General features: G+C 41.4%; 2 protein-coding genes across 5 annotated transcripts in view; one reads left to right on the top strand and one right to left on the bottom strand.

Annotated features, from left to right (window-relative positions):
- Positions 1-61: 61 nt before the first annotated feature.
- On the top strand, positions 62-8,133 carry LOC113502209 (GATOR complex protein WDR24). The gene is made up of 16 exons (XM_026883664.1): positions 62-401; positions 488-604; positions 692-807; positions 1,270-1,376; positions 1,695-1,908; positions 3,154-3,242; positions 3,719-3,878; positions 4,073-4,248; positions 4,383-4,766; positions 4,846-4,982; positions 5,185-5,361; positions 5,522-5,679; positions 6,228-6,400; positions 6,520-6,622; positions 6,947-7,114; positions 7,383-8,133. The coding sequence occupies exons 1-16, from the start codon at positions 302-304 to the stop codon at positions 7,509-7,511; spliced, it is 2,508 nt and encodes an 835-aa protein (XP_026739465.1). The 5' UTR covers positions 62-301; the 3' UTR covers positions 7,512-8,133.
- The window catches only part of LOC113502208 (ras-related protein Ral-a), a 20,993-nt gene continuing 15,938 nt past the window's right edge, over positions 8,131-13,185 (bottom strand). For 3 of the 4 annotated variants that reach the window (XM_026883663.1, XM_026883660.1, XM_026883662.1), the window contains exon 5: positions 9,904-12,674. In XM_026883663.1, coding sequence (XP_026739464.1) covers positions 12,561-12,674 — 114 coding nt within the window. In that variant the 3' untranslated portion in view covers positions 9,904-12,560. Of the gene's footprint in view, positions 9,360-9,903; positions 12,675-13,185 lie in introns of those variants that run through there. The other variant, XM_026883661.1, reaches the window with a different exon arrangement.

The raw sequence follows: 13,185 nt of genomic DNA, 5'->3' as shown, positions 1-13,185 counted from the left end.
TACTTTTTCCTGTTCTTGCGCAAATAGTGCGTAAAACGCGCCGTTCCTTTAATTTGTCAAATCAATTGACAATGACATTGACAAAAGGAGCAACCTCTAAATCAAAACAAACTGGCAATTTGTATTCTGATAATTATTTTATTGTGTTAAATTATGTGTTGAAGTAGTTATCTAATTTTGACCACAGTCATACATTCAATTGAATTAGGGCTACAGTAAAGTGTTCACGTATAATATTTATCATGTGACGAAAATAGTTCCGTGAGAAAATATTGTTTTAATGTTAATTTAAATATTAACAATGATTCCATCAAATACAATTTGCGTTTCGCAAGAAGGACCGGCAAACGCCTTGGCGTTAAATAAGGACTGCTCGCAGGTTGTCATAGCCGGTCGTAATGGTAACTAAAAATAATATATAATATTTGTAGTATAATCAAGCTATATTAAACTTTCCCGTGTATGATTGACGTATGTTTTCTTTCAGTATTTAAAGTGTTTTCTATTGGTGAAAATGAATTTTCTGAAGTCTGCAATTTAAGAGTTGGGAAAAATCTTAATCTTAATTTTTCTTCAATTGATGTGGCCTGGAGTACTATTGAAGGTGTGTACATTTATTTCAGTTGAATAGAAAGCAAATACTTCTGCATGTTTTGATAGACTCAACAACAAATGTAATTTTGCCTTGTAGAAAATACTTTAGCAACCGCAGCTACAAATGGGGCAGTGGTTGTGTGGAACCTGGGCCGTTCCGGACGCTCCAAACAGGAACATGTGTTTTCAGACCACAAGAGGACTGTCAATAAGGTACCCCATATAGAAATAAATAACACCACATTTCAATACAAACTTAACCAACCCTAAACTTTTTGATTTCCAAAAAATAATGACTATAGATATTTGCCACAAGTAGAAACAAGTATATCATCACCATAAAAAGTGCTAGATGTCAGATAGAAAGGTATGGAAGAAGAAGACACCCTGCACTTACCCCAAACAAAATAATTGCGATAAGGGCAATGAAGATAGAAGGGTGACCATATGATAACTTATTATAGATTTTCATAAATACCTCTAGGAAAAGTAAAAAGATGTTATTCTTATCAATGTTTAATTTTCTTGTGAACATGATAAAAATTAAGCACACTGACCTCTTGTTAAGATTTAGTAACAAAATGGTAAAATGTTATTTGTCACTGATTATGGTAAAAATATATTTCATTATGTCCTCATCATGTCTTGACATTGTAAATAATTTGTTCTATCCAGGTGAGCTTCCACCTGACAGAGCCAGCTCTCCTCATCTCCGGCTCTCAGGATGGCATGATGAAATGCTTTGACCTCCGCATGAAGGAAGTGGCCAGGACTTTTATTAGGTCAGACTAATCTATATTGTTGATGTTATGTGATTTACAGAAATTAAATAAATTGTAAAGTAAATTAGTCCTTACTTCTACTAATTTACTTTACAATTTGCTAAGCCATATTGTTACAGTAATTACACGATATTAGCATAGCCAGTTGCATTGCAGTGGGAAGTGTTGATTGTATAAATAAGAATAAAATAATTATGCTCATCCATGTACATAGCAAGCAATGAGCTAATGCTGGAAACAGATAAAGTTTTAACATGCTGAACGCTGGCGCCTTGTCTACGTTACATCAATCTTTAAACTAGTTTTATGTTCCCACAGCAACACGGAGTCGATCCGCGACGTGCAGTTCAGCCCGCACCAGAACAACACGTTCGCGGCCGTGTCGGAGAACGGCAACGTGCAGCTGTGGGACGTGCGCCGCCACGAGCGCTGCCTCATGCAGTTCACGGCGCACTCGGGGCCCGTGTTCGCCTGCGACTGGCACCCCGAGATGCCCTGGCTGGCTACAGCTTCTAGGGATAAAACTATCAAGGTATACTTCTGTACTGGTTCAATAGGTTTCACCTAAGACTGCATCAAGAATGAATGCAAGCGAGTGTGTCCATTTCTCTGTTCCATAACGTAAAATCAAGGTCTTTTAGGAAATATGTAGGATAGAATTTTGACTTACTTAAGCCTTAACCTGACTGTTATCAATCTAAATTTATTTTCAAATGAAAAATTAAATTTTGTTTGATAATTATTTGCATGTTGTAAATATTACAATGTCCTGATATTTTTTGAGTATTAGGTATAAAATATAAAAATCTTCCTTTTTAATGCATAATATAAAGAACTCGTAAGTATTCGTAAGATTTAAAACCGATAATAACGGATCGCAATACACAGTAATTATTCATTAATGCATATATTTGGCATGTTAATTTATACGAATTCGAAACGCCGGGTCATGAGTATTTGCATTATCTGCGTCTAGTCGATAAATATTTGGGTCACTTGATAACTTTGCAGTTGGTCACGCATAGATATTTTTAGATCAGACACAATACAAATTGAGTTGATGACAATAAATTTATAATTGTTTAATTAGTTGGTTGGTTTGATGTAGGAACTATTATATTTTCATGGACACTGTACTGTATCGTTATCAAAAATCGTTGTTTTTCTATCAATCCTTGTTGATTTCTCTCGTTTGAATCATGCTTCGATAAATATTTTTATGAGATTTAATGTATTACAAAATTTGATTTAACAAGTGAAACCCGGACATTTATCAAAAGCATTGAATGTGGTCGCGAGGGCAGCCAAGGTCAAAATACCCGATTAAATAATTTTCCTCACACTTGGGGATTTAACAACGCAGCAGGTCGTGACCTCAACACATGGAGCGACTAGACTAGACAATTGTGTTCCCTTATCTTTGTCGCGACAATATTATCGAAAAAAATTTATTAATAAATAGATGTCTGTCTGTATTTTACTTCTGCGTTCTATTGACTGGGTTATTACTAACTTCCTTGAACCCATAAATATTAAAACTGCAGCTGCAACTTCGGTTTTTGCCTCTCTGTAAATCCCTTTCTTTTATCGCTATGACGACTCCCAGCGTTCTAAAAAACAAGAAGACATGTGTAAAAGTGATGATATATCCTACTTACAGAATAAATGATTTCATTTCATTTCAATATGGGTGGGTGCAAAAGTTCAATGTAAATGATATAAAAAATGTAAAAGCAGCATTTTTATTTAAATACTAAAGGTATGGTGTGGTTTCTAGGTGTGGGACATATACGGCAAGCCTAATCTGGAGCACACGATATACACGATAGCATCCGTCGGACACGTCAAGTGGAGGCCACAAAAAAAGTTAGTACCTATTTAAATTGATTTAATGTTCTTCCCTATTATAATCCATGGCAAAGCAAAAGCTGTATCGCAATTTCAGAATGAGAAAACGTTTATATTCTTACTAGCTGTTGCCCGCGACTTCGTTCGCGTGGTTAGAAGATATAAGTTAGGAATTTTTGAACGAAAGCCCTCGAAGATTAATATTTTTCCCCGTTTTTGCCACATTTTCCATCGTATCTTCGCTCAAATTAGTTGCAGCGTGATGTTATATAGCCTAAAACCTTCCTCGATTAATGGTCTATTGAACACAAAAAGATTTTTTCAATTTGAACCATTAGTTCCTGAGATTAGCGCGTTCAAACAAACAAACTCTTCAGCTTTATATATTAGTATAGAGTATAGATTTGATGCTATAAATCAGTGATTTCTCAATATTGTCTACACATAAAGACGTAACCGTTCCAAAATAATATTTCCAAATTTCTTATTATTAGGCACCAGGTGGCGTCGTGCGCGCTGGTGCTGGACTGCGCGGTCCACGTGTGGGACGTGCGGCGGCCCCACGTGCCGCTCGCCACCTTCGCGGAGCATCGTGACGTCACCACCGCCATCGCCTGGCTGGCCGAGCCACACTCCTTCTTGTCTACTAGTAGGGTGAGTAGACAATAGTAGCAATATTATCAAAATGAGGATAAATTTAAACAGTTCCTACCTACAAGCACTTAAAATATTGCATTTTTTTCGACGAAAAAATCCTCTTCGATGTAGATCCATAACTTAGTCCCTCGTTTAGTTGTTGACAAGCAGTTGTTGGCTACGGAATTAACTGTTTGGGCCTGTTAATTCAGGACTGCAGTCTATATCGTCACCGGTTCAGTGAGGCGGCGCACCCGGTGTTGTGGGCGAACCCGCACGGCGTGTGCGTGTCCGCGCGCGGGGAGATAGCGCACGCGGCCCCCGAGCGGCCCCTGCCCGCCCTGCCCGCTGCGCCCGCGCATCCCGATAGGCATGTGCCGGGCTTGGGGTGAGTGTTGCCATATCAAAATTCGCATGTTTCTTGTTTCTTTGTGAAGAAATGTTATTTGCAATTTTAAAGTAGGTCGGCGTGGTTATCCGCAGATTTTTTGCGGCGACAGTTTAACTTTCGTGTTTTTACAGTCGCAAGCAACCGACTGCAGGTTCGTTATCGCCGACGGCTCAGGCGGCGCTGGAGCGCGCTTTCCCCGGCGGCGCGTCGTCCACTCTGAGCCGGTTCACGTCGGGGGCGGGCGGGGGCGCGGGCGGGGGCGCGGCCGAGGGCGCGCTGGTGGAGTGCGCGCGGCTGTACCGCATGCGGGGCGCGGGCGCGGGCGCGCTGGCCGAGCACAACGCGGGCGTGGCGCGCGCGGCGGGGCGCGCGCTCGTGGCGCACGTGTGGGGCGTGGTGCGGGCGCACGTGCGGGCCCGCGCCGCGCCCGGCCGCGCCCCGCCCGCGCCCCCGCCCGACACGCCGCGCCCCGACCCGCCGCCCGCGCCGCCCTACACGCACCCCTACCCCAGCAGGTAGGCTACTCTAGCTACAAACTTGGAGCTTACAAAAGATGATCCATTCCATTAACAAACATAACTTTTCGATAAACAGCGCGGTAGAAGAGGAACCGTTAGAAGAAGTGGAAGACTGGGCGGAGACACAGTTCCACAACAGCGGCGTGCTGGGCAAACCGACGCTCAGCATATACATACCACCCACCAAGCAGGCTAAAATCATTAGAACTGAAGGTAAGCGTGAACACGTACATAGACAACTGATGAACTTTATATTAAACATATACATATTACACAGAAAAATAACACCTACACATAGAACATAATATGTTTAACACACAAACGCATGTCTTGAGAAGGTTCTAACCAATAAAAGGTTAGGTCCGTCATTAATCAATTAAGCCTTATAAGTTAGTTAGTGAATGTTGTGTGTTAGTAGTGTCGGAGGCGGCGGGCTGGGTGTCGGCCGCGTCCGCGCACTACGTGGACACGGAGGCGGCGGACTGGACGCTGCCCGAGGAGGCCTTCCCGCTGCGCAGCGCCCCACCACCACCGCCAGCCCCACACCACGCCTCGCCGCACCACCAGCGACACGATGACAAGGACCTGCACGGTTGGTGTCTTTTCCTTTTTTACGTTCTATTACGTACGTTAGTAACGTGATTTTCTTGCAGTATGAAGCACCTACGACAATTTGACAATATTTTCACGTCTTACTTTACTTGCAAATTCCATAATACTATTACCTCGATATAAATTCTTGCTGTCCGCAGCATCAGTGCGCGGCGGCGGGGCGGGCCCGGGCGCGGGGGGCGGCGGGGGCGGGGGCGGGGGCTCGCCGGGCGGCAGCTCGTCCCCCGGGAGCGGCTCCAGCGGCTCCGCCTGCACCGCGCCGCCCAACCTCGACCACGCCGGGTACACGCATCTGCAGGTTAGTTAACTGTCATCATGCTTACTTGCAGTAAAATAGCATGGAATTAGTGTGAACGATATGAAATCGTATTGCGGCGAAAGAGCGGATACAAATGCGTGCAAAAGATAAGGGAAGTGTGTTGTGTCAAACAACATGATATTAAAAATCTATGATGACAACTGGCTTCTGGCAAAAAATCATTTGCGATAAAAAATCAGAACGAGTTTGCTGAGGAATTATTGTTATAGATCAGTCTTTTCCAAAGTGGGCGATAACGCCTCCTTGTAGGCGCTGCAGGTCTCATGGGGGGCGTTAAGAGACCCAAAAAGAAAATGGGGGCGTTGTGATTGTATGTTACCTACTGCGCTCAGGTTTCAATTTGCGGGTTATAGTAAAAGTTTCGTTTAGAACTCTCCTTTAATGCATACATAGGTCATAATAATTAAATAATTTAATTTGACGTTATAGTGGTTTTTAAATAAATAGGTGAAAAATGGGGGCGCTAAAAAAATATTTATACTTAAAGTAGGCAGTCGACAAAATAAGTTTGGGAACCACTGTTGTAGATGGACGAAGGCGAGTCCGGGGCGGGCGAGGGCGGGCTGGCGGTGCGCGTGGGCGGCTGTGCGCGCGCGCAGCTGGACGTGGCGCCGCTGCTGGCGGCCGCGCTGCGCCTGCACGCGCAGCTGGGCGACGTGCAGACCGCCGCCGTCGTCATGCTCGTGCTGCAGGACTACCGGTAGCCTAGCATACTCCACTAGCCACCGGTTACACCAGCCCCAGAATATAACTTTCGTCCTTCGACCTTTTTTACCCCGAAGACACAAATCTACAGAATATGTAATGTTTTCATTTTAGGAGCGACCTGTTCCCATACATTGAGGAGAGCCTGCAAGAACATTGGCTGCTAGGATACATCGAGCTATTGCAGAGAAACAAGCTCTGGAATGTGGCTACGGAGGTAAGTTTATTTAATATAACCTATGTTTTGGTTTAAGTAAGGCTTTTGACTCTGTTAGTATTAATAATGCAGAGTTTATAGAAAATAAACTCTGCATTAATTATATTTGTACTTGATGGATGTTCTTAAAAATAGTATAATATATAATAAATATTGAAACCTGCATAAATTGCAATCCTGTAAGCAGTCCCGTCAAGTGTTAACATTTAACTAAATTATAGTCGAATATTTGTTATTACTTTGAGCGGCCAATTAAATCATTCTGTATGTTTGTCTTATGATACTTACTCTATGAGTGAGTGGTATGTTCCCCGGTGTGTGCAGGTAGTGCGGTGCGCGTGGCTGAACAGCGTGTGGGTGATGTCGCAGCAGTCCACGAGCGTGGCGGTGTGCTGCGGGCGCTGCGGACGCCGCACGCGGCCGCACGCCGCCTGCGACTCCTGCCAGCCGCAGCTGCGCCATCTGCCCGACCTGTGCGCCGTCTGCCACCAGGTCACCTTACTTATAATATTCTTATTCTTTTTTAAAACGACTCCCGCAGTAATCAATTCAACCCTTGAGTCGCGGGAGTTTACAAACATACAACTCACATGCACAATGACACCCAAATTCAGAACAACCCCACAACCCAAACCCGCGACACGAGGCGCGCAGTGCTGGCGTGGTGACCTCAACCTCTCGGCTATCCGTGCAGTCAAATTCGATCCGATCTTGCCGTCATTGCTGTATATAATGTAATATTGGTGCCTGTGTCGTGCAGGTAGTCCGCGGCCTGTACGCCTGGTGCCAGGGCTGCTCGCACGGCGGCCACCTGCAACACATGCGCGCCTGGATGGACAAGCACCAGCTGTGTCCCGCTGGCTGCGGACACCACTGCCAGCTCGCCTGACCTGCTACACTGCAACATCACAACAGAACTGTACAGCTGCTTAGCTGGATCTACCGCCTTGAAGCTTGCAAGAGAATTACCAATTTCCATACATTCGCTCTTTAAGTAAAGATACGCCTAGTCGCATCTAGTCTTTTATCTATAAAGACATCACTTAATTACTATGACTTGCCTTGTAAGCTAATGTTTAAATACCTGAAATCGTTGCTAAAAATACTTTACTTTACCTTTTATATGAGTGTACATTAGACAAACGTAATTTTAAATTATTTGCACAAGAATTTGTTGGTAGGGATAAATAATTGATTGTTATATTTTTCGAACTGATTTATGTGGCTTGGAAAAGTCCAAAGGGCAACAATATATAAATATGTAGAATTTTACTATGCTTTTCGTGTCCGTCGAGAAAAATGTAACTCAAGCCTTGATCAAATCATAATATGGCTTGTGTATTCAGATGTTAAATGTATTTTTTTCCCGTTTAATATGAATGTAATTTTGTATATAGATTTATTTTAAGTAACATACTATAGGTATAAGTTTTAAATTGTATTCATAGACTGAGTTAAGAGTACATTTTATAAGAGCTATTTTTGTAAGAAATAAAAACGCAGTAATATTACATAATTGTTTTATTATAATAGTAGTTATTTACAGAAAGGTCCTTAACAATAGTTTCTAGGGATAGCGGTATTTGGCTGATACAGTCTGTTGGACGATTAGCACTAGCGTTTAAATATTATATAATACTAGTTTTGGGCGCGAATTTGCATCTATGAAGTTCGTGAGAGCAAACTGGCACCTCTTAAAATATAGTTACGGCAGTTGTGAAGTCGTGACAACGCACCATGGCGTAGCGCGGCGACTCATATAAGTGTGATAGTATTACTTCAGGAGGTTATAGCGGTACCTTTGTCATTATTACGGTAGTGACTGCACTACCGTAATAATACACATTAAGGTAACTGTTTCAGACTGTATTATTGGCACAAGCAGGTTATTTATTACTTTGAGCAGGCATTCAATATCTTTACATTTCGGCAAAAAATACCTTGTTTTGGCGACTAACAGTCACATAACCTCACTTTCTACAATTTTGTTAAAGTGCTTTTTCATACTTGCGTTTCTCGGCCCTATGCGTCGTTTTACACGTTTACATTACACGCTTACGCTAGACAACGCCAGTGTGAAGGAAGAAAAATGTTACACACTATTTATCACAATTGTTTTATTTATTTTTTTGTAAAGAGCAGAGAAAAACACGTATTATAACTTAACACTAGTCTTCAATACTGGTTAATATTTGTTAGGAATGTCACGGTACTTCATTATAAATGCGCAAGTATATAATCTACGTACTACATAAATATATACAAATTAGTGTTATAGAAGTATATAAGATTACCTTGTCTAACTTTCAATGATTAAGGAATGTTATTTTACAGTACATAAAACACATTAACACCAAAAAAAATAAAGTTCCCGAGATTTCTGACAGTATAAAACAATTGAATATGCTGATAGATGACAGTGCAGTTTCGTTACGGGCGCAGCTTGCTCTGCAATGCGAGTGTTACACACCCAGACCATCTTAAACTTATTTTAATATGTATATGTAAGAAGGCATAGTGCAAAGCCTCCTGTTTTGATAATTCGTGCTGGCGAAGTATGCCCACTACCATCCGGCCCAGCACCTGCGCCACGCCCTCGTCCACGCCCACTTAGCCCAGCAGTAGTCAGCTAGCAGATGATGCAGCAGTTCCCGCGCCTTTTGACCTCCTCGTCCTCCACCTCCGCCGCCAAGCCTTTCTTTAGCCGCGACATCTGCCGGATCAGCGTCAGGAACGCCTACACACAACAACACGTATTCATCTCTAAAACTCTTCAGGCATGAAGTTATGTTTGAAGAAGTTAGAGATAGTTATGCAAAGTAGAAAAAAAGGTAATTTTAATAATTTCCTTGACTAAATTAATCTAAAAAAAATCATTGTACATGCTTTATAATTACTTCGAAGTGCATGATTATTTGAATACTCACCAGGAAACTTATCCGCGCTGTCGTAATGTTAAAGTTCTGTTATTTTCGTGCAATGTGTTGTTATCGTTCCTAACTTACAAGTTTGACTGCTTATTTGTTTAGAAGATCTAGACACTTCTATAAGTTATTTCCCCACCCAAGGACCTGTCTTGAAACTAATCTCTATCTAAACTAATATATATGAAGTATTCTTAGGACAACTATTATAGATAGATGTCTTGTATTGAAAGGGTGATTATACTCACCGTTATCTTTAAAGATTGAAAGCTGCAATTGAATAGGTGAAAAATATCATAGATCTATTTGTAGCATAACGCAAACGCAGTCAGTGTAAAATGTAAATAATACACGTCATTTTGCAAATCTGTATATTTCCTGCTTTATATCAATCGTTTGTTCCTGTGACTTCGATATACATACATACACGTAGGTACATAATCCATACATTTGTGAACTAAAATAACTAGCCTATAGAAAATTACAAGTACACATAGGAATATAAGATTAAAACAACGCCATCTGTCGATAGCCGCTGTGGAACACAATTATTATAAAAGTGTAAGCCTGCTGCTCGACAGCTGCTATCGACGCGGTCTGTTGTTTGTGAGTGGGAAAGGGAATCAAAGACTCCTAATATTCAAGGGTTTCTAGGTTTTTGCGAATGGACCTATAAAGTTACTTCGTCTTGGCAGTTAGGGGCCATCTAAAGATATACACATCTGACCCCGAATAACAGTATATTATGCTAAACATGTTATCGCTACACGTGCTTGCTGCACTATGTGGACAAAATATATAATAATGGCATTATAATGTAATATCAAGTCGTCGGTGGCGACCTTACGCTCGTGTACACTTACATACGTGTGGCACAAGCCTAACCCTTGACACAAACGAAACTAACCACTCGGGGGTGGCGGCTGCTCGCCTGCCTGGCATTACTGCGGATCATTATACCCTCACATTGCCTCACAATCATGAACTATTTAAGTAGTAGAAAGGAACGTCTGCTACATCAAAAGTGAGGGGCACATAGCCCAGAGAGGCGTTAGCGCGAAATATAAAAAAGTAAATCGTGAAGATTTAAAAATATCAGACTTTGTTGCATACAAAACTTAGTATTACAATAATTATATTCTCATTCTAACTTTTCGATCGCCACTTTACCATATTATAACAAATTATCATTTCTTAGCTGTAACACTGGATGGCTGGGGTTGCCAATTACTTTTTATAGTTTTTGTTACTGTCTGAGAGCGGCTCGTGGCGGTCCAAAAGCGACACATTTACATACAAGACATGACATTATTCGGCTACTCCGTGAAGCGACACTTATACGAGTACATTCAGTGCAGACATCACAATCCTAATGTTCACAGAAATAGTATTTATGGCGGAATTATCAATTATACCTATAATATGTATTGAGCTTTTGTTGCATCTTTATGTAAATTAAAATTTCCTGAATAGTGAAGTCGTGTTAGTGAAACGTTATTTGTACGATTATCGAGTAATTGGTTACTTGAAATTTATCTTACTAAATGTACCAAGAGATTCATTTTTTGAGATTTTGATTCACATTCTGAGACATTTGACTAGCACGTACATTGCAGTCTTTCTCAAATAATTGTAAAATACTATTTCGGCAAACAAACAACACAGTATCCCCTTCAACGCATTACACAATACATTTAGCACTTACTACATAGAAAATAAATACAAAACTTATGCTACCGTCCATGCGTGTTCGAGTGTTAGTGGAACATTGTTCATATCAAACGAGATTGTGTACGGCCAACATCTAAAGAGGGTTCATAGAAAAATAATTCTCATTTCTTTCAACTTACTCTAACATTTATGGATCTACAATTTTTACAGGAATATAGTTGTAATTGTTTGTTTATTTTGGGTACTTATTTGGATGTTGACGGTACTTTCGTAATATCTTTGCATGACTAACTAGGTGGGATGTATGTGTGCAAAAATAATTGGTGACCTCACGTCGAGGTGCCCTCAGTGTTGAGTATGAACAGCATCCTACCGATATAGTCAGTGTATTACTGACCGCCTTCAGTCCGGGGAGGCGGCCTCAACCTGAATACACGTACAAATTAACGCGAAAGCACTAAGCTTTGATACAACAATAATTATTCATAAAAACTTATGTAATTCTGTTTGTAATGGAGTCGGGTCAACTAGACGTTAGCAGGATTTGTTTGGAGCATCTAATAGGTTACTTTTTAATAAATTAAGTAAAGTCAACTCGTGTTGACCACATGAAAAATTAGAATTAGACTTTTTACACAGAGCTCGGAACAGCTAAGAAGATTTCAAACACTAAATTTAAATTACTATTGTATTTTTTTATATCTAAAAAATCGACCGCGAAATAATTACAAACAGTATTCAATAAATGCAAGCACCAAAGTGGGCGAAATATATTAAAATTTACAATAGCCTGCTTACACCTAGTACATGTGTATCGTGCTAGTGATACTTGAGACGCGACTGTCGACCTTAAAATAAAACGTCGCAACGTTCAAAATACATTAAACGAATTTACAATATTGTTTTTGAGTAGTGGACGAGTTTGTGATAACTGGAATGTCAATGTGTATCAATTAATTCATTATAAATATTTATTTGTCATTTATACAAATAAGTAATTATTATTTGTTACCAATATTATTATAGATTTAACTTTGCATTCAATTACAACACGAATTAAATCTGATTTCCTATGTAGTGCATTTCAGTTATCACACACAGTCGGGTATGTAGTGGCACCCACACAGCAGGTTGAGACAAATATCACTGAACGAGACAAGCGAGGCGCGTCAACCCGCGGCCGGGCAGCGCCGGCGGGCCGCGCTCGTGCGCCTTCGGCTGCTGTCGGGCGCGCTCGGGCGGGCTCGGACACGCTCGGACACGCTCGGGCGGGCTCGGGCTCGCTCGGGCGCCAGTGGCTCCACGCGAGTGTGTGTGGATGCGGCGCGTGCGTGTGTGTGTGCCTACAGTATCGCGCACTTGAGTTTCTTCGTCTTTTTCCTCTTGACGTCGCCGTTGGTCGCGCGGCTGTCGTCGGACTTGCGCGACCGGATCTCGCGCATGAGGTCAAAGAACACCTGCGGAGGAGCGGCCATCACACACCGGACATACACACAAGCTGCAGTCTCCACCACCCGCAACACCTACACCCGCACCCAAGCGACCAGACATTGCAAGGCTACACACGAACCAAGTTTTAATAAACAAAAAATCTATCACATAAGCAACAAGTAACGTTTGTACCATTTGATGTATGGATTCTTCGCACCGTATATGAAAATCCCTATTAGGAAGTATTCAGGCCTCCTCAAGCCTCGCGATCTCTGGTCACGAATACAGAGTTATTCTAAAATTGCTTATCATTACGATGGCAAGAAATTTATTATTTTCTTGTATTGCTTTCGAATTATTGTGAAATGTTGCGAATGCTTTTTGTTCTTAATACATATGATTTTTATTCATAAAATCGATTCACGAACGAGTACAAATATTGTTCTAACAAGAGTTGCGCCGCGCACTGCCTGGACATAAAGTGATGAGAATACGTTCTTAATGTTCTTATACATAAAAATAGCCGACTAAATGAGT

The sequence above is a fragment of the Trichoplusia ni genome, chromosome 16, assembly GCF_003590095.1.
Source record: "Trichoplusia ni isolate ovarian cell line Hi5 chromosome 16, tn1, whole genome shotgun sequence".
NCBI lineage: Eukaryota > Metazoa > Arthropoda > Insecta > Lepidoptera > Noctuidae > Trichoplusia > Trichoplusia ni.
The sequence above is the reverse complement of the archived record's forward strand: the minus strand, read 5'-3'. Positions and strand labels throughout refer to the sequence as shown.

Coding starts and splice junctions, on each gene's coding strand:
- LOC113502209 (XM_026883664.1), top strand. CDS start 302: ATGATTCCATCAAATACAATTTGCGTTTCGCAAGAAGGACCGGCAAAC. Junction 605..691: donor GGCCTGGAGTACTATTGAAG/GTGTGTACATTT, acceptor TTTGCCTTGTAG/AAAATACTTTAGCAACCGCA. Junction 5,362..5,521: donor CGATGACAAGGACCTGCACG/GTTGGTGTCTTT, acceptor TGCTGTCCGCAG/CATCAGTGCGCGGCGGCGGG.